Here is a 19928-nt window from a genome sequence, read left to right on the forward strand (position 1 = left end):
AGAAGAAGAGGAAGAGGACCTGATTGACGACTACAAGTAACGTGACTTCGATTCATATATACAATGACGTGGTGTTTTACAACTCCTCCGAAACAAAGTATGCCTGATCCTGGAGCTTCTGCATGACTCTCTTAGGGTCATACCTTTTCGCGACCGTGTCAATATACTTGATATTCTTTTCTCCAAACGACTGCAGCGGCTTCTGCTTGGCACCCGCGTCATTGACGAAGATATAGGGGAGGAAAAGATCCTCCGACTTTGCGCTGGAGATGAGGTTGGCCAGCAATGAGTCTACAGCACCTGCCACCTCTGATTGGCTGAGTGTAGCTGGGAATTGAGCGAAGATATTCGCCCCTGTACGAGACCTTGGTTAGATACGTTTCCCGGATGGAGATGAGTAAAAGCGGATACATACAGATTTGAGGCGTGGCCTCCAAACCCAATAGGTTCCCTCCATTCTGCGACTTTCCTTGGGTGACGAGGTTCGGAATGACACCCTGAGGCACATAAGAGAGTACCGCGCCCGACGGGAGAGAGGCAGCGGCCTCGAGATAGGTTGAGTAAGTGTCCTGCAGGAAAGTGGACCCGGTCACTTTAAATGAAAAGGTACCGCTGTACGAGACACCCTCGGATGTCAGTCCGGTGGAGCCAATGGTGAGGAGAAGCTCAGTGAGCGAGCCGTTCGTCGGTGGGTATATGGTGGAGGCCACGGGTATGTCGGAGAATGAATCAAAGTCGGTAGGTGCAGATACATGACCGAGATACCCATAGAAGACCAAAGTGTAACTGGGGTTGACCTGGATCTCCACATTGCTGTTGATGTCGGCGTCCAAAAGATACGTCGCATAGGCCGCAAGCACGGCCGGTGTGTTGGCAGCGGTGTACGTTTTTATCTCATAGTAGATATCGACGCCGGGATTAGTCGTGAGGTCATATTCAGTCACGATACCTGCTCCCGTTAGGTGGCTGAGAGGTAATTTGGTAGACAATAGCAGTCTCACCGAAGTTGTTCAGACCTCCCTTCAGGCCTTTGTATAGATCGGCATGCTCAGTTGGGGTGGCATCGACAATAGTTCCATTGGGTAGGACCACCTGAAATCGGGTGACACTGTCAATGGCTAAGCCGTGGGTGTTGTAGAAGGTGCTGAGACCGCCTGAGTCTGTCAATGTCTTGGTTCACCTGGAATTCCCACAATGGATTTTTCACTCACCACCAAGAATGTATCCACCAACACCCACAACCGCTTCGCGACCGCCCAAGGCCGTGAGATTATACGGCTGGAGGTACTTGTATACAGACTCCCATCTATTACCAGGTCCGACAGTGACAGTTCCGCGATCAGCGCTTAAGGAAAGGCGATCCAACTTCTCCAGAGCGATCAACACCCCGTCACTACCGATTGAACTGAATCCCGGGTTGGTATTGTGTCCACCGGAGCGAATGGCAAATTTCGTCCGCAGAATACTGAGGATCTGCAACAGACGCGAGACCTCTTGGGCAGATTCAGGCGTCACGATGCAAGAGGCATTCAATCGGCAATTCTCCGACCAGGCTTCGTCGATCAAAACGTTGTAATAGGGCGACGTCACTGTGAATGTTTCGTTTTTCGAGAAGACCCGATTCAAGAGACTACAGGTGTAGCCGGCATTTCCGATGAGAACGTTGCCAGATGGAGGAGAAACGCCCAGCGACCTGAGAGCAGCGGCGGCAGCAACAGAGGATCCAGTTGGGATGGAGGCCGCAGTGGCTGTGGTCAGCACACCCATAAGGATCCCTACTATGGAGGTCATCTTGGCCATGTTGAGGGATGTGAGTTGATGGTAGTTGGTGCGCGTTGCCAGCCCTTTATGGATCTACGGCCTGCGATCTCGGGCGGGACATCGCATGAATCGTATGATTTCAACCTGATGGCAAGGCAGACAGGTATTTTCCCCTTCCTTCATTTTCTCACACCAGAGTTGAAGGATAGAACGGTCGATGTTGTCGTGCCTGACTAGCGATGCGGCTCTCGGACTACCGATCTGGCTCGGCCGACGGATCAGGATACCTCTCGCTTTATATGAGAGCAATGATGTATGGAGAGCCAGATACTGACAGCACCAAATTATCTCTTTCACCCTTCGCCATTCAGAAACCTGAGTAAAATGGGCTTCTTCGCGCTCGAGGAGTGGGCAGCCGCCAATCGTGACTATGAGAATACCCGGGCGCCCTACTGGCATGTGAAGTCTGTACCCGATGGCTTCACTGCCATATCAGGAATACTCTGGTCCATCTCGTATACCTTAATGGCCAAAAAGGCTTTTAAAGATCGTTCCTACGCAATGCCTCTCCATTGTCTCTGCTTGAACATTACCTGGGAAGCAGTCTACGGGTTTGTCTACGGCCCAGGGCTGTTAAACCAGGTTGTGTTCGCTCAATGGATGATCGTCGACGTGGTCCTCTTCTACGCAATTCTTCGATCGGCCCCGTATGTCTGGAAGCAGTCCCCATTAGTGGCGCAGCATCTCGCGGGTATAATCGTGGTCGGATGTGTGATCTGCCTGTGGCTGCACTTGGCGATCGCGGCCACATTTATCCCGAGCATTGGGCGACAGGTCGTGTTCATGACGGCATGGCCTATGCAGGTCCTTATCAATTTCAGTTCGATTGCGCAGCTACTCTCGCGCGGAAATACCCTTGGTCACTCTTGGGGAATTTGGTGAGTGGATAGACCTCTGGTAAAGTCATCTTGATCTGGCGCTGACACTGTGGGAAGGTGGACAAGAATGTTGGGTACTATCGCCGCTGCATGTTGCTTCTTCTGGCGTATACACTATTGGCCAGAGCGATTCGGATATGCGTGGACCCCTTATGGGCAGTTTTTGCTGCTGGGTAGTATCGGGTCTGACATGGTGTATGCTGTGGTCTACATCTATGTTCAGAGAATCGAGAAGCAGCTGGACACCCTGGTCAGCACCAAGGCGCAGAAGGCTCGTTGATATGGGTACACGGCATTCTTCGCATAGGATGGTGATGGTGAGAACATCATCTACGCGCAGAAATTGAGATAAGTACAAGTATGGAGATATCCATCTGTCCAATAGCCATGTATTCCTGTGTATACATTCTAGTCAATCTGTGGAGGAGTGTCTGTCTATCTAGCTAGATATGTAAATATATACAGGGTCCTGCTCCAAAAATATCTGTCTACACTGACTTCCCCCCTTTGGCCGATGCCTCCTGCTCCAACTGACCACGAAACCTTTCCCGTGCTCTTTCCTGTGCCTGTGGATCCGCGAATCTACGTTGAAACCAGCTCTGCTGCATTGTCTCACAGGCTGCCTCCCAGTCGGTTGTCCACTCAGGATAAAAAGGCGCATAGCCTAGCAGCCCGCCTATCCACCGGCCCACCACAATCCCGAGAAACAGGCCGACCCAGGAGCGGAAGGGGACCCACCACGGCGGGGATAGATACGTGCCTCCGGCATCAAACATCTATACCTGGTTAGTTAATCTTGGGATAAATTTATAGGAAACTACTTTGCTCACCGAAAGCACCTGTATGAAGTCCAACTTCTCCCCCGCTGAAAAACATCCTCTTGATACCCATACCAATTCTCAAAGAACGGTTGGTCCATAACCGTGGCACCCTGCTGTTCCGCAGCAGGATCACTGGCACTCACGACAAATTCGACCTCATTCATCTCCGTTCCCGGGGTTCCATAAATGACATGATGGGTAAAAGGAGGCACTGCCAGTTCACCATCACTCGCGGTCCGGTGAATGGCACGTCCATTGAAATCGATAGTAAGGTTCCCGCGAAGAACGCGGAAGAACTCCCACTGGGAGGGGTGAAAATGTGTGGGGGGTTTTTGGCCGGTGGCGATCAGCTTGGCATAGATGCCGCGACTTGGCCTCATGATACCGTGAAACAGGAACAAGCGGTCCGGGGGCCGGGGTAGATTACGGACCGAAATGGCTCCATCAAATTTTGTCAGCGGGTCTTGACCGGCTGTGAAGGTACGAGGTTTGCAGGGAGCCATTTCTAGCTAGGACTGGAAGTAGACCGGAGAGAGGAGGGAACGAAATGGATGAATTGCTTACTTTACATACTCGATGTTCATTCTCGTCTCCCGATTATCTCCCAGAATAACATACCAGAATTCCATCCCGTCTGGGTGTCATTGGAGATAGACGTCTTTGGCCGTGTTGCCGTGTTCATTCGGGCGAGGTCGTCTCGGTCTTCGTCCCTTGGAACTTCCCTTTTAGGGCTGGCGTCGGCCGAATGCTGAGTCACCCTGTCAAGGTGGAATGCGCCGTTTGTCAGCTCCGCTGAACAATCCAACAAAGGATCTCCATGGCCGATAGCAGGGTTGTGGTAGGAAAAAAGATATTGAGTATGACTACCCCGATGTCTCTTCTTCTTCTCTTCAATCATCAATTGTGCTCTTCCCGTTGGTGGCCTCAATTCTCGCATCTCAGCCCCTGATTCAACTCCATCATGGTCAACATCATCCAGCCGAAAGTCGATCCCCTACCTACGGGCATTGACCTGACGGGTAAAACTGTCGTCATTACCGGTGCCAGCGCCGGAATGGGTCTGGAAGCCACCAAACAGCTCCTGCGACTGCGCGCCTCGACCGTGATTCTTGCTGTGCGCAATGTCGCCAAGGGCGAGGCCTGCGCAACTTCCCTCCGCCAGGACCGTCGCATTCAAACTCACAATCCCAACCCAACCATCAAGGTCATGGCACTTGATGTGGATGATTATCACAGTGTACAACGGTTCACGAAGCAGCTCCGCGAAGAGATTCCGGTGGTCCATATCCTCATTCTCAATGCGGGTATCGGTCTGCTCAAGCTGGAACGCAGCGCAAGCGGCCATGACCGAACTACTCAAGTCAATTACTACTCCAATGTTTTGCTGATCGCCGAGCTCCTGCCGTATCTCCAAGCAGGCGCGGAGAAGACCGGCTTTCCGGCTCGCATTAGCTGGGTTGGAAGTCGCGCACACGAGGTCACCAGCTTGGAGAAGAAAGCTCCTATCAAGCCCGGTGAAGGTGTTCTTGCGCATATGGACAAAGAAGAAGCATTTTTCCCATTCCAGCGCTATGGGGATTCGAAGCTACTTTGCGTGATGTTCATGTACAGTCTGGCGCCGCGACTGGATCCCAAGAAAGTCATCATCAACATGATGTGTCCGGGCATGGTGAACACCAACATGAGCGATGTTCTCCCCATGCACCTGCGCTTGATTGTGAATGTTGTCAAGTCATTTCGCGCCAGGCCTGTTGAGGTGGGTGGCTGGATCATCCTGAATAGTGCGCTGGTGGTAGGCCCTGAGTCTCATGGCAAGTTCTTGAATGACAAAACCATTTCTGAGTAAGTGATACGCCTTTTCCGTAGAAAGTGGTCTATTGCAAACAGCTAACACGTTTCCCCCTATAGTAAATCGGCGTTCATCAAATCACCGGCTGGGCAGGAGATTCAGAAGAAACTGTGGGAGGAGACAATTGCCGAGATCGGCACATTGACCCCCCTTCCTGCCGAGTTCAAGTAGAGCACCCGGAGGGTGTTCTTCGTGTTCCTGTGTTATCAATGTGTACCCCAATCCATGTGGAAGCCACCGAGGCTTCCTTAATCTAGCGCAAATCAATCCTAACTAATTCAAAGCTATATATGGAAGGAATATCTCATCTACTGTCTTCCACGCTTCTCGTAGCAGCTTCGTAATAATCCTCACCAAATCAGCTCCCAGGCCGTCGCCACAAAATTGCCCGGCACCGCTGCAGCAGACAGCCGAACCAGTTCCAACGCAGCAAACAAGTCCCCCCTCTCATCTTCAATCCCCATCGCCAGAGCTACCGGCACTCCTTTCAGCTGCACGCGACTCCAGACATACCAAGATAACGTGATTGCATATCCCATCCATCTCCGCATCACCCCAGGCTGTGTTCCCCGATCGTCAATACCCAATACCCAACAACCGAAATCCTCGGCTATGATTGCCATCCCCTGTAACGTGAAATACTTCATCTCCCCGCCGTCCGACAAAGGCAGGCCAAGCGCTCGTGTCACTTGGTAGGTTCCGCACGCATGGATTAACCCTGAGATGACAAAACTCATCATGAGGAGTGAGTACCGTCTCGCTAGTCTAACAGACGTTTGTTTAGACGTCGTCACACTGTCCGGCAACAAGCTGATGAGATATGCGCCAGGCGCACCAGCCTGTCGTCGCAGCTGCTGGTGCCAAGTGTACCCCCAGAATCGGCGAATGCTGTATGCTTCGCGAACACTACCGAAATTGGGTGGCCAGGAGGCAATATCCTGCCACGAGCGAGGGCCGACTTGGAGGCCGACACAGAGAGCCGAGAGCGGGAGCATTAAAATAGCGAAATGGCTGTATATTGTGATGGCAAAGCCGCACACAATCAGGGCGTAGATGTGCAAATTACCCGGAAGCGAGGGGCTGGCGTTTGGGTTTGACGAGACGACCTGACAGGTTACGTTGACGAGATGTAGACCCGCGTACATAGCAGTCCATCTGAGGAGCTGGGCTGCAGCGAACTGAAATCTGGTGGTTGACACCGGGGATTTGGGAATGCCGGCGACGCGCCAGTTCCAGCCGATACCGCGGGTGACGCTGAAGAGTTCCAGGGCCCAGAAAAGGCGCTTAGGCGCCGAAAGCCGGACTGTATCCTCAGGAGATTGGGAGTCGATGATGCGGTGGAATGTTCTCTCCGGGACGGTCGTGTACAATCGGTCAAAGTAGCGCGCTAGCAGATTGCCCATAAGAACACCCGACGTGTAGAGGACGGCCCGGTCTGATACTGGGGGTGGCTGGACAAGGAATGCCTGTACTGCGCAAGTAATTTGGAGAAGAAGCAGTCCGTAACGAAGTAAAGTTCCATGAGGGGCCTGTGGGACGCAGACAGCGAGGACGAAGGCTAGAGCTGTATAGTGTCCGCTGTCGAGGGAGAACGGCTTCGATTCCAACGTCGTGGGTTTCCACGAGGAAGCATCCGTTTCAGCCATGGCAAGAGGATATCGGAGGAGAAGAGGGCATCTTCTATCCGGTCTTGGTCGTACCTATGTGGCTTTTCTATCTCGGCATGGTCGGTCATCCGGGCTGCGTGGTATTCGGCCGATCGCGATATAAGCAACGCAGTTAAATATAACATGACAGGAAACAGGAAATAGATATGACCAAAGTGTGGTATTCTTTCTGGTCAGTACAAACCAATGACTTTGCTTTCTGTGCTTCCTGTGAGCCTCTGGCTCATTGCGGCGGGCACCTTTGCTGTCTACCATGCCATTCGTGCTGTCTACCTGATCTTCTTCAGTCCACTGGCCGTTTTCCCAGGCTCACCATGGGCGGCTTTGGGGGAATAGTGAGTATTTCTATGTTTCTTCTGATTCTACTTCGCTAACCACATACTGCAGTTGGGAGGCTTATTGGAATATCGGTCTTAAACACGGCCGTAAAGGCCAGACGCTGTTCAAGCTCGAGGAGATGCATAAGCGACTAGGACCCGCACTGCGCATGGGTCCCAATGAGGTGCATATATATGATCCAGCCTTCTACCATGAGCTATACCGACCGGGTAGTCGGTACTACAAAGACCCATCGATGCACAAGGTCCTGGGAGCGCCGTCAAGCACGCTGGCCGAGAGTGATCCGGTGCGGCACAAGCAGCGAAAGGCGCCACTAGAGCCACTGTTTTCCAAGAAGAACATCCTCAGCTTGGAGCCAATGCTAATGGAGCATGTTGATCACTGCTCGCAACGATTTGATGAGCTTTTTGCCCAGGGAAAACCTGTCTCAATGGAGTGGGCTCTGAAGTCTCTAGCGATGGGTATGTACCTTCTTGCACTATGTCCTACTTCGTTCCATCACGTCTGTGATCTGATAGAATGATCCAGATATGGTCTCTCAGTTTGCATTCGGCCAATCCCTCAATGCACTCGCCGATCCGGAGTTCAAGTCGCTCCCTGTGCGCGTCTTCCAGCAATACCTGCCCAGCCTACATGTCATCAAGGCTTTCCCCTTTGTGAGACTGCTCAATTCACTCCCCCTGTGGATTGCGAAACGGATCTCACATTCTGTTGAGATGGGGCACGAGCTGGAGCAGGTGAGCTGGACCTATATATTTGCCCAGCGTAACAACATGTACTGACTCATCCTATCCAGTTCGCCACTCGTCGCATCGATGAGTATATGGCCGAGGCCGCAGCGGGCAAGACCCCTACCTTTCCAACTCTCATGGAGCGTTTGCTCATTCCGATTCCCGAGAAGGGCTACGCAGTCCCCGACAAGCAGGGCCTCCGTGATGAGCTTCTTACCGTGATCTCCGCAGGGGACGATACCACCGGGATCGCCAACACAGTCACCCTTTTCAATATCTTCAATAACCGTGAAATCCATGATCGCCTCCTAGCGGAGTTGAAAACTGTCATGCCAACGCCTGATTCCCATGTCTCGTATCCTCGGCTCGAGGCACTGCCATATCTGGTTCGTCGTTCCTACCTTCCTCTCTCTGAAGTGAGCACATCATGTCAAGCACAATATCTGACATTGATGTAATCCAAAACAGACCGCAGTGATCAAAGAAGGCCTTAGATACTCCTCTCCTGCGGCCTCCCGCACTCCCCGTCTCGTTCCGCCAGGTGGCGTCCGCCTTCCGGACGGCCGATTCATCCCTGCGGGGACCCGGGTGGGGATGGCAATCTACCATATCCACTACAACGAGACGCTGTTCGAAAATCCCCGCGTGTTTGATCCAGAGCGTTGGCTGCAGGGACCGGAGGTAACTGCAGAGAGAGCCAAGTTCCTGGTGCCATTTTCGCGAGGGAGTCGGTCTTGTCTGGGGATCAAGTATGTGCTCGCCTTTGAGAAAGATATTTTACTAACAGATGTGTAATGTAGTCTGGCGTATATGGAGATGTATATGGCCATTGCCTATATTGTGCGACGATTCGACTTGGACCTCGTAGGGACAACCGAGGAAGACATGAAATGGGATGATATGGTCGTACCCCAGTTTCATGGAGAGTTTATGGCATTGACAAAGCGGCGGGAGGATTAGCTGTTCGAGAAGTTTCCTGTAAGGTGTGTTTCTGTTGATAGAGGTATTATTTCCTACGGCTGTAGACATGCTTGGTGTACACGTCTTCATGAATCCACCTGTCTTTAGATATACTTGATGAAACATACTAATCGATGGTTCGATCATGCAAGAAAATAAATACAATATATCATATATTCGACTGTACAATTTCCGATCTATTTATCCAACACCTGGCAGAAGTGCTCTACCAGATGATGCACTGTAGGGTATTTCCACACCAACGTTGGTCCAACACTCACCGTCAGCGTCTGCTGTAGGCTCATGCGGAAATTCACCGTCATGACAGAGTCCATGCCCATTTCCGGCAATGCCACTGTCTCGTCTACCTCATCCTCGGGGATAGATAATGTCGTCGAGACACACTTTTTCACAACGATACGCAAATACTCCGCCAATTCTTTGCCACTCAATTTCTTCCTCTGCTCTCCATTCTCCCCATTGCCTTCATCGACAGCTCTCTCTTTCCTTGGTGCGATATCCATTAGGATCGCATGTGGCAGCGGCTCCCCAGATTCAAGCGGTCGAGCACGAAGTACGACACCATGGTCAGCACCCTCAGTGCCAGAGATAGAACTCCAAGCCAGGAAAGCTTCGTCAGGAGTCACATCCGTAATTCCACGAGCATACAGTTCCGCCTCCAGGGCTCCATTGGAACTAGCCCCCATACCCATGCCACGCCAAGACGTCCAAAGGAGGGAGATGGCATTATCCCCCTCCTTTCTGCGTGATCGTGCCAAAGCGTCCAAAAATGAATTCCCACTCGCGTACGACGCCTGACCTGGGAACCCTAGGAGCTGGCCGCAAGAAGAGAAGAGGACGAAGAAGTCTAGGTCAGGCGAGCTGGGAGGGAAGACGGTATGCAGTGCCAAGGCACCTGCAATCTTTGGTGCGAGGACGGCTTCAAAGGAATCTGGGGTGATCTGCTCGATGAGTTGGTCACGGAGGATGCCAGCGGCGTGAACTACGCCGGCGACGGGTGGGAGGCTGAGTGTGGTGAGGGCCGAACGAAGGTTGGTCACCGCGGATGGGTGGGAAATGTCGATGGCTACGGGGTGGATAGTGGCGCCAAGGCGTTCAAGAGACAGGATATTATCGATGATGGACCGGGTCCCGGGTTCATGCGAGGCGGTCCAGGTGGAGCGCGGCGGTAGAGAGCGACGAGAGAGCAGTAGGATGCGTCTGGCACCTTGAGTGACCATCCATTGGGCCACAGAGAGTCCGAGAGAGCCGAGTCCGCCGGTGATTAGGTAAGTGGATGCCGGAGAAAACGTGAGAGTGGGGGGGTCCAATGGTCGAGTGGGGCGGGGCGGAGCGGAGCGGGCGGAGACGAGCAGTGCGCGGAACCCCATCCTCGATCTTGATGACATCAGCGTTACGCACGTAGCGCATTGCCATGAGCGGGAAAACTGAGGGGTCTTCGAGGTCGATGAGACTACCCCAGATGTCGGGGTGTTCAGTGTGCAGAATCCGACCGAGGCCTGTGAGGGCACTGTGGCCTAGATTGCATTCAGACGTGAGGACGAAGAGGCGCATGGTGGGCTTATCCGAGAACGATAGGATAACCTGGGCTGCTGTCACAAGGTCATTGCAGCTCCTGGTCGCGGTGTCAAATATCTGATCGGTGACTTGAGGGAGGTAAACGACCGCCATAGACAAATGGGTTGTCAACGGCAAGTCGGAGGCACGCTCATGGATAGAGGTGGAGATGCCTCTTCCCTTAAGCAGTCTCTGGTATGTTTCCAGGTGAGTCTTGGTGGCATCCGCTGTCAGGAACGCAATGTGAGCGAATTCCAGCGGCTCCTCGGCCAGCGCCGCGGGCGGCCAGCTGATTTGGTGTACTAGGCCAGAGGTAGTTTTGCGTGACAGCGACTCGCCCTCAACACCGGCGAATGCCATACCCTGGATCTCCATCAGCACTGTGCCCTCCTCGCTGCTAATGATCACATCGGCTACGTCGACAGAGGATTGTGCCTTAGTGCAGTGGATGTACACGACTTTCGGAGTGGCCACGTCAACGGCCACGACACGACGGACGGCTGTGGGCATACGGAGTCGGGGCTCAGAGTGCCAGAGGGTTGACGCGATGGAAGTTGCAGCGTCCATGACAGACGTCAAAAGATCGTCCATGCCGGGCAGGCTGTCTGGATTGGCGTCTACCCTGGCCAGCATCTCATTCTCGCTGGCCACGTGGTGAGCTACCCGCCATGGGAATCCCATGGCAGACACGCCCACAGAGGCAAGGTAGTCCACCGAGAAACTATCTGACTGCTTCTGTGGCAGTCTTTTTCTGATTTCCGCTATGTCGATATGGCTGATGGATGGTGTTGCATCAGCTCCCACAGTCGCCGTGGTATTGACAAGCCACGAGTTGTCCTCATTGCTTGTCGACTCCTCCAGACGAGATGTGATAGTGATGTTACGTGTGTTATGCCGGACCTGAATCTCTCGGGCCGGAGACACCACTACAGGAACCTGGAGCGACACTTCCTCCACACTCCTCGGGGACAGCGCACGCAGGAATGTGCGCAAGAGAACCGCAGCAGGCACAATCTCTGACCCATGCAGTGGGTGACGGCCGGGGAAAGGTCGGTTGTCTTCTTCAAGACGGGTCTGGTAAAGTACCTCGTCCGTTCCCCACAGAGCGGTCCGAGTACCGAGCAGGTCATTGGCGGGAGGCTTGTGGGTTGATGCCAGTTGTGCAGCCGTCATCCCACTCACAGCGCGATAGAATGACTGGTGATGCCAAATGGTACCCGGTACTGATGAACTCCATGGCGCAGTCGGGTCAAGGTCTGTGGATTTCACAGCGCAGCCGAAGCAATGCAGGCGGCCCACAGCGGCCAAGATGCTCTTTAGTGCTGGCTGCTTGCGCACCATAGTGGGTGTCGCGATGAAACGGTCCTTCGTCTGCTCGCTGATAGTTTCAGCAATCGAGTGCGTTATGATGGGATGACTCGCCACCTCCACAAATGCGCGGAATCCATCGTCCACGAGCGCCGCCATTGTTGACTGCAATAAGACCGGTTGGACCATATTCATCACCCAGTATTCCGCATCGCGCAATACTTCTGACCGTGGATCTGATAGCGAAGTCGAATAGAGAGCCCGATGCGGCACTTGAGGATGGAGCTCGTTCTTCAGCGCTCCGCGGAGGGGACCAGCCAGCTTCTCCAGCAGTGGTGTATGGAAGGGTACATCTGTGGCCACAGCACGCACATCAACACCTTCCTCACGCCATTGCTCAGTTAATCTCTGGACCGCGTCAACAGTGCCGGATACCACACACGCGGTCGGCGACGCCTCAATTGCGACGGACGCGCCGGGGTGCGTGGCAATACTGGCACGGGCCTCCGATGCCGACAGCCGAACCAGGGCCATGGCACCTTCTCCCATGAACTCGCGGTAAAGACGCGCTCGTCGACATACTACCAAGGCTGCTTCATGCCAGGTCAGAGCCCCAGAGACGACTGCCGCAGCGGCCTCGCCCAAGGAATGGCCCACGACAGCGGTTGGAGGACCGGACTCCGCCTCGAGCACGGCGGCAATGCCCAGATGCATGAGGTATGTCATCGCCTGGATAACATCGGTACGATCCGGACAACCGGCGTGCAGGGTTTCAATCGCGGAAAATCCTAACTCGGCTTGAATGATTGGTTCCAGGTTTCGCACCACTTCTCCGAAGGCCGGGCTAGAATGGAATAATTCGCGACCCATGTCGGGCCACTGCGCACCATGGCCTGAAAACACCCAAACCGCGCCCTTCCCGGCCTCTGATCCGATCCGGTCACTGATCGCCCACCGACTTGGCACATCTTTGGCCAGATCATCGAGGGTAGCGATGGCGTTTGCGACGGAATCAGCGACAATGGCGTGACGGAAGCGATGATGCATGCGGCGTTGTGATAGCGTGGAGGCGACTGTCGCCAGGGATACTGCTCCATCCACATCGCGCAGCCACTGGTTTAGACCAGCAGCTGTTGCGGAGATTCGGTTTGCTTGAGGCACGGACAACAGAAGGAGGACCGGCACAGCACCCTTGTCCGGGATTTGGGCCAGTCGCTCGGCAAACAAGGATTGTCCTGCAAATGCTTCGACGATCGCATGTGACACTGTGCCGCTGTATCCGTACGATGCTATAGCTGCCCGTAACGGTCGTGATATGGTGCCACGGGGTAGCGTCACCAGCTCGTGGGCCGGGCGCAGTAAGTTCTCCTTCCATGCGATTTTGCTATTCAACGTCTGCAGATTCGCCTGTGGAGGCACCTCCCCATGGCGAAGCACGAGTACCGCCTTGATAAGACCCATCACACCAGCACCAGCTTCCAGATGGCCGATGTTCGGTTTGATGGAACCAATATAGCACGGGTCAGATGGATGCCGTCCAGATCCCACACCGTATACCTCAGCTAGGGCATTCATTTCTGTGGGATCGCCCAGTGATGTGGAGGTGGCATGGGCCTCGATATAACTGATGGAGTCAGACGTCACTTTTGCCTCTTTCAGCGCCTTTTGGGCAACGAGAAGCTGTGCCTGCGCATTGGGGGCCATGATCCCAAGTGTCTTGCCGTCTGAGGCCACGGCACTGCCCTTGAGTACGGCTAGCACTTGGTCACCGTCCGCCAAGGCCTTATCCAGACGCTTTAAGATGACCACACCCGCTCCTTCGCCTCTACCGTACCCGTTAGCGGAGTCATCGAAGGAACGGCACTTTCCATCCGCGGAGATAGCCCCAGCTTCGTCCAGCACCCGGGTCAAACCTGGTCCCAGGAGTGCGTTGACACCACCTGCGATAGCTAGGTCAGTCTCGCCAGCACGGATAGCCTGACGGGCATGGTGTACAGCGACCAGGGATGATGCACACGCCGCATCCAGTGCAACGCTAGGACCCATCAAATCCAGCAGATAGGATATACGGCTGGGAATGCCGCAGTAGGCTGTGCCCACGCCCATATGGGCACCGACATTGGGAAGGTCTTCCAAGACCAGTTTGGCATAGTCATCGGAGTTGACACCCATGTATACGGACGTGTTTGAACCCGCAAGACGGGAAGGAGAGATTCCAGCATCTTCCAAGGCCTCCCAGGCAACTTCGAGGGCAATTCGCTGCTGGGGATCCATCTGCTCCGCCTCGCGTGGAGAGACGGCGAAGAATGCAGCATCGAACTGGTCGATCTCATTGAGGAAGTAGCCCTTGGCGGTGGTTTCAGCCAATACGGCCGCATTACGAGGATGGCGCTGTCGATAGGGATCCCAACGCCAGGAGGGCATATCCCCTGAAGCGTCACCTTTCTCAAGGAGGAATTGCCACAGTGCGGAGGGGGAATTCACGTCCCCCGGGACGCGACATGCCATGCCGATTATAGCAACGTCGTCGTGGGTATCATTTCGGAGTAGGTCCTCATGCATTTCAGGGTCCCCGGAGCTGGTTGCTGGAGTTGTTGTGCCTTTGCTATCGTTGGAGCCATTGGCGGGGGTGAGAACCTCTGTGCTGCTCGTTGAAGTAATCATTATGATGTGTAATGTAGACTCTATCACGAAGGATAATTAAACAAGTTTGAAGATTTTAATCCCTCGCGCAGTGAATCCGAACAAATAGAGCTCGCTCTCTATATATTAAGGTGTCGATTCTACGACCTCGCGATTTCGATACTTCGATACTTCGCCTGACAACGATAGAAGTCTATTTCAGTTTCCCATCCAATTCACTGGGCCACTATCGGCCGGTCTGATTCTCTAGCGATATAGCATAGACTCGGATGGTCAGCGATCGGCCGAGATGGAATTTCTCTGCCCTAACGCGAGGCCTGACACGACTCGGCCCAACAAGACCGACCCCGAGAGCCGTGGCTGATACAGGGAGGTATGCATTGAAATGTAATCCTTTTACAGGGACTCTTTTCATCTTAATCTATCTTCTATAAGGATCTTTCGATTTACTGCTTTCATCGAGCACTCCGAATAGCATCATCAATATGACTGTCTCTATTACCCCCAAACCCCAGCGCAATGTGGCTCGCGGTGTGTGGGAACTCGCCCGGTTACACACCCGTGAAGCCTGGCTATGCTGGTATCCCGCCATCTGGGGGGCATGTGTGGCCGCGGGCATGCGAGATGTGTCGCTGGAACTCGCACCATTCCTTCGTTTACTCTTCGGCATCTGGGCCAGCGTGACAGCTACACATTGTGCATTCTGTACATTCAAGTAAGTGCGGAAGATAAATGAGTATGTATATCTCCGACTGAAGTGTGCATTAGCGATATCTGTGACCAAAAGCTCGACAAACATGTCGAGCGATGCAAAGTTCGCCCTCTACCATCTGGGATGATCAGCACGTCTGAGGCCGTCGTGGCCTTTATCTGCTGGTTGCCTGTCACACTCGCCATTACTTGGGGAACGCTCGGCCCGGCCGTCACGGCCGGCTTCATTCCTGTATGGGTGCTGAGCACCATCTACCCATTCATGAAGCGCATTATGCCATTCCCCCAAGTCGTTCTAGGGGCGATCATCGGTGGCGCGGTGTTCCCCGGATGGGTGGGAATTACTGGAGATCTGAAGGATCTGGATCAGGCACTCCCTCTATTCTTCGCTACAGCCTCATGGGTTGTCTACTTTGACGTCTTCTATGCGACGCAGGATCGTCCAGATGACGAAAAGATTGGGGTAAAATCACTCGCCGTGCTGTTGGGGAAGAACGTCCAGATCCTACTGGCTGTGCTAGGGGCCCTACAGGTATTGCTATTTGCTGTCACCGCACTGCGGGCAGATATGTCGCTCATTTTCTGGGTGCTGGGACTCGGTGTGTGGATGGTGAACGTGCCGTGGCATATCCTGTCGTTGGATCTAAAAGATCGACACTCAGGAGGCCGGATTTTCAAGTCGAACATCAAGCTGGGATTGTATCTGACGGGTGTCTCTTTGCTGGAACTGTTTGTGGTGCGGGTATATGATATTTCCCTGGCCAATATGAAGATGGAGCTGCATTAGAGGATGGAGCTCCAGACCAGGAGAGTATAAAATTGAGCCCCAGAGTGTGAAGTGCTAGTCACACTTGCCAGATAGGTATTCTGCGCTAAACTGTCTAGCCTTGCTCTACCTGTATGTCCTCCGGCCGAGTATGATCGGTCCTGTTCTTACTCGGCCGCCTGGATGCATTGTTTATACCTTATGACCTTATGATCAATATATATGTTACCAGTGATTCCCATTCATTCGCCTATAAAAATACACAAACTTCCAGTAGTAGACTCATCTATCTACTCATCACCATGAACCGCATCGACGTGCACCACCACTTCATCCCCCCTGCCTATGTCAAGGGTATGTTGATACCTGACTTCTCTCCAGAAAAATAATTAATTAAGGAGTAGCTTTCAACTCGACTCCTGGTGACCCCTCCGGCTGGCACCTCCCCAAATGGACCCCCGAGTCGACCCTCTCCCTCATGGCCTCCCACTCCACCCGTACGGCCATTCTATCCCTAACTGCACCGGGCACCTCTATCTTGTGCAATTTCCCAGTGGAATCAGCCAACCTCGCCCGGCAAATCAACCTCTATGGCTCCCAACTTCACCAGGAAAGCCCCACTCGGTTCGGTTTCTTCGCCAGTCTCCCACATCTCACACCTGAAACCATCCCCTCGGCTATCGAGGAACTCGCCTATGCTCTGGACACCCTCCAGGCGGACGGTATTACTCTCTATACTCGGTATAGTGGAACTGGATACCTCGGTCATGCGGCCTTTGCACCGCTCTGGGAGGAACTCAACCGCCGTAAAGCAGTAGTCTTCATTCATCCGACAAACACGGCTGCGGACGCACAGAACAAGCCGGAGATGGTCAATTTAAAACTGCCACAGCCAATCATTGATTATCCACATGAGACATGTCGAACGGCGGTCGATCTGATCACCTCAGGGACGATCTCGAAGAACCCCGATGTGAAGATTATTCTGTCCCACGGAGGCGGTACACTGCCTATTCTCGCTACTCGCGCGGCGAACCTACTTTATGATGCGGGTCTGACCGATATAACCCCAGAGGTGTTCCTGGAGCAGGCCAGGAGCTTTTATCTCGACCTCGCCCTTTCCGGGAACAGGGGGAATTTGGAGTTACTGGTGGGCAACAATGGGTTTGCAAAGCCAGGTCATGTGCTATATGGCAGTGACTTCCCATATGCGCCCGTGGAGACAATCAACAAGTACGTTGGGATGATGGAGGAGTTCTTTGCCCAAGGAGGGGATAAAGAGGAGGAGGTCGCCCGGGGTGCAGCGGTGGAGTTATTCCCGCGATTCCGGATTGAGGATAACAAGGAGATGATTCCTCAGAATGGGCTATAGGTTAGATACGTATATACGGAGGTATGCAGAGAGAAATGAATCATCATTCCAGGATGCTATACGAGAAAAGACCCATACGAGTTCGGGGCTAGGGCTAGCTAATTGGATCCCAAGAGTAAGGCGGCGCAAAGTCACACTTGTAGAATCCATCGATATTCCCTGCAAAGTATAACCAGCTTGCTAGTGTATCATCTCGGTCAATTCAGTCAGTCTCTTATTCGGACATCCGAGTATACTACGTCGGCCGACTTGATGTCCTGTAGTGGTTGTATCAAACTCCCAAAGTATTTATTCTCGTATTCCTGCCATCTCTATACATCAGTATAGTGTCGCTTCACAGACCTTTGGCCTTATCCTATCTGAAAAATCTCCATGGGTTAGATTGGAAGTGCTGAGCAACTACCATGGCACTCTTGTATATATCCACCGTGGCAGCGCTAGCCCTAGTGTTACTCTTCCTCCGAGCTGTCTTGAATAGTTGGAGAATACAGCGCAAACTACCTCCCGGTACTTATTCAATTCATCTCTCTATTCCTGTCCAAGAAAATACCAAGTTAACGAATTCCAGGTCCACCTGGCCTGCCTCTCATTGGCAACATCCACCAGATCCCCGCAGTACGCGCGCATCAAAAGTTGGTCTCTCCTCATGTACCCAATTAACTACAACTCCATCTAACATCAACAGATTCACCGAATGGGCCAAAGTATATGGCGGTCTCTACAGCTTCCGAATTGGTCCAGCCACCGCTGCCGTCATCACCGATCGGGGTCTGGTCAAGGAACTGCTCGACAAACGCAGCGCCCTATACAGCTCACGCCCAGTATCCTACGTGGGACAGAATCTCATAACCGGCGGCGACCATCTCCTCGTTATGGATAACAATGAAATGTGGCGGCTATTCCGCAAGACAGTGCACCAGCACTTCAAGGCGAGTATGTGTGAGAAGGAGCACGTCAAGCTTCTCGAAGCCGAGCACACGCAGATGATGCGCGATTTCCTCCTGTATCCAGAGAAACATATGCTGCATACGAAGCGCACCACAAACAGTATCATCATGAGTCTGTTGTACGGGATTCGTACCCCGTCGTGGGATACACCACATATGCAAGAGTTATACGAGATCATGGAGCAATGGTCCAAGGTCATGGAGACGGGCGCCACACCACCCGTCGATATCTTCCCGTGGCTGAAATGGATCCCACAGCGATGGCTGGGAAACTGGGTTGATCGGTCGGTAGAGGTGGGCAGCGGCATGAAAGCATTGTATGGGTCCTTCCGGCGACGGGCAATCGAGGCCCGGCGACAGGCTGAGCAGAGCTCGCAAAGTAGAGCTCGGACCTTCATTGATCACGTCCTGGACCTACAGGAGAAGGCAAGCCTCACTGACAATCAAGTGGACTTCCTGGGTGGCGTCATGATGGAGGGTGGGTCGGATACCGGGTCCACGATGCTCCTGGTAATGATCCAGGCGCTGGTGCAGCATCCGGAAGTACAGGAGCGGGCGCGCGCCGAGCTCGATGCCGTCTGTGGCGAAGATCGATCGCCGACATGGGCAGATTTTAGCCGTTTGCCGTACATCAACATGGTCGTCAAAGAGACGATGCGCTGGCGGCCAGTGACGCCACTATCGTTTCCGCACGCGCTCAACCAAGACGACTGGGTGAATGGGTATCTCCTACCGAAGGGGACGACAGTGTTTCTGAATGTATGGGGCCTCCATCACGACGAAAGCGTATTCCCCAATCCCGAGCGGTTCGACCCGAGTCACTACGAAGGCCGACATAATCTGGCTTCGGACTACGCCGCCTCGCCGGACTACATGCAGCGGGACCACTTCATCTACGGGGCTGGACGACGACTGTGCCCGGGTATCCATCTGTCGGAGCGCAGCATGTTCATCGGAGCAGCCAAGCTCCTATGGGGTTTCCAGTTCGAGTCGGAAATGGACGAGTCCGGAAGGCCGGTCGCAATCGACACCGACCCGATCACTGGATACACCGAGGGATTCCTTGTGTGTCCGCGGGCGTACAAATGTAAAGTCTCCCCTCGTTCCGCTGCGAGGGCCGAGACGATTATGCGCGAGTTTGCCCAGGCCGAGTCCGAGGTCCTTTGTCAGTATGCGACGCCATAAGCTGCGAGGCCGAGAGGGCGAGTCCGAGGACTGCTGTGATAAGGCAGACTATGGATTATTCGGCCGATGCTGGGATATATAATATACTTTGGCTCACATCGATACGGAGGGTGGACCGTGTAAGCGATGGGGTGCATACTACACGTTTCCGAATGATGCAAATTCATGCGATGTGATTGGAAGCTGGCTGCGAGGAAATGGCCGTATCGGGATTGCGTATATGCACATGTATGCAGGTAAGATCTCGCTAAATGTCCGCAGAGGTCCGTGTTGGTGCAGTAGCGTAGTCCGTAACAGGAGCATGTCGGATCTTGCAATGCAGGCTCGTGAGGGGTGCCATGGAGTCACTGAT

The 19928-nt window shown here is 53.5% G+C and overlaps 10 protein-coding genes across 10 annotated transcripts; 6 read left to right on the plus strand and 4 right to left on the minus strand.

Moving 5' to 3' along the window:
* Positions 1–76: 76 nt before the first annotated feature.
* On the minus strand, positions 77–1800 carry N7489_003682 (FAD-binding oxidoreductase; the record flags this gene model as incomplete). Its single annotated transcript, XM_056709434.1, has 4 exons — positions 77–354; positions 416–949; positions 1002–1154; positions 1212–1800. The coding sequence occupies 4 exons, from the start codon at positions 1798–1800 to the stop codon at positions 77–79; spliced, it is 1554 nt and encodes a 517-aa protein (XP_056567855.1).
* Positions 1801–2145: 345 nt separating this feature from the next.
* N7489_003683 (uncharacterized protein) lies at positions 2146–2979 on the plus strand (the record flags this gene model as incomplete). The annotated part of the gene is made up of 2 exons (XM_056709435.1): positions 2146–2699; positions 2757–2979. 2 exons carry the CDS (start codon positions 2146–2148, stop codon positions 2977–2979), a joined length of 777 nt encoding a protein of 258 aa, XP_056567856.1.
* Positions 2980–3187: 208 nt separating this feature from the next.
* Positions 3188–4023, minus strand: N7489_003684 (cupin domain-containing protein; the record flags this gene model as incomplete). Its single annotated transcript, XM_056709436.1, has 2 exons — positions 3188–3475; positions 3574–4023. 2 exons carry the CDS (start codon positions 4021–4023, stop codon positions 3188–3190), a joined length of 738 nt encoding a protein of 245 aa, XP_056567857.1.
* Positions 4024–4481: 458 nt separating this feature from the next.
* Positions 4482–5540, plus strand: N7489_003685 (uncharacterized protein; the record flags this gene model as incomplete). Its single annotated transcript, XM_056709437.1, has 2 exons — positions 4482–5362; positions 5429–5540. The coding sequence occupies 2 exons, from the start codon at positions 4482–4484 to the stop codon at positions 5538–5540; spliced, it is 993 nt and encodes a 330-aa protein (XP_056567858.1).
* A 179-nt stretch (positions 5541–5719) lies between these two features.
* Positions 5720–7015, minus strand: N7489_003686 (wax synthase family protein; the record flags this gene model as incomplete). Its single annotated transcript, XM_056709438.1, has 1 exon — positions 5720–7015. One exon carries the CDS (start codon positions 7013–7015, stop codon positions 5720–5722), a length of 1296 nt encoding a protein of 431 aa, XP_056567859.1.
* A 207-nt stretch (positions 7016–7222) lies between these two features.
* On the plus strand, positions 7223–9066 carry N7489_003687 (cytochrome P450; the record flags this gene model as incomplete). The annotated part of the gene is made up of 6 exons (XM_056709439.1): positions 7223–7371; positions 7424–7836; positions 7904–8112; positions 8172–8492; positions 8575–8855; positions 8907–9066. The coding sequence occupies 6 exons, from the start codon at positions 7223–7225 to the stop codon at positions 9064–9066; spliced, it is 1533 nt and encodes a 510-aa protein (XP_056567860.1).
* Positions 9067–9263: 197 nt separating this feature from the next.
* Positions 9264–14616, minus strand: N7489_003688 (type I polyketide synthase; the record flags this gene model as incomplete). The annotated part of the gene is made up of 2 exons (XM_056709440.1): positions 9264–10294; positions 10320–14616. 2 exons carry the CDS (start codon positions 14614–14616, stop codon positions 9264–9266), a joined length of 5328 nt encoding a protein of 1775 aa, XP_056567861.1.
* A 464-nt stretch (positions 14617–15080) lies between these two features.
* On the plus strand, positions 15081–16093 carry N7489_003689 (4-hydroxybenzoate octaprenyltransferase; the record flags this gene model as incomplete). Its single annotated transcript, XM_056709441.1, has 2 exons — positions 15081–15310; positions 15364–16093. The coding sequence occupies 2 exons, from the start codon at positions 15081–15083 to the stop codon at positions 16091–16093; spliced, it is 960 nt and encodes a 319-aa protein (XP_056567862.1).
* A 281-nt stretch (positions 16094–16374) lies between these two features.
* On the plus strand, positions 16375–17444 carry N7489_003690 (amidohydrolase family protein; the record flags this gene model as incomplete). The annotated part of the gene is made up of 2 exons (XM_056709442.1): positions 16375–16426; positions 16477–17444. The coding sequence occupies 2 exons, from the start codon at positions 16375–16377 to the stop codon at positions 17442–17444; spliced, it is 1020 nt and encodes a 339-aa protein (XP_056567863.1).
* A 404-nt stretch (positions 17445–17848) lies between these two features.
* Positions 17849–19576, plus strand: N7489_003691 (cytochrome P450; the record flags this gene model as incomplete). Its single annotated transcript, XM_056709443.1, has 3 exons — positions 17849–17951; positions 18013–18076; positions 18130–19576. 3 exons carry the CDS (start codon positions 17849–17851, stop codon positions 19574–19576), a joined length of 1614 nt encoding a protein of 537 aa, XP_056567864.1.
* Positions 19577–19928: the final 352 nt, after the last annotated feature.

Source organism: Penicillium chrysogenum (genome assembly GCF_028827035.1).
Source record: "Penicillium chrysogenum strain IBT 35668 chromosome Unknown utg000002l_segment0_segment0, whole genome shotgun sequence".
Taxonomy (NCBI): domain Eukaryota; kingdom Fungi; phylum Ascomycota; class Eurotiomycetes; order Eurotiales; family Aspergillaceae; genus Penicillium; species Penicillium chrysogenum.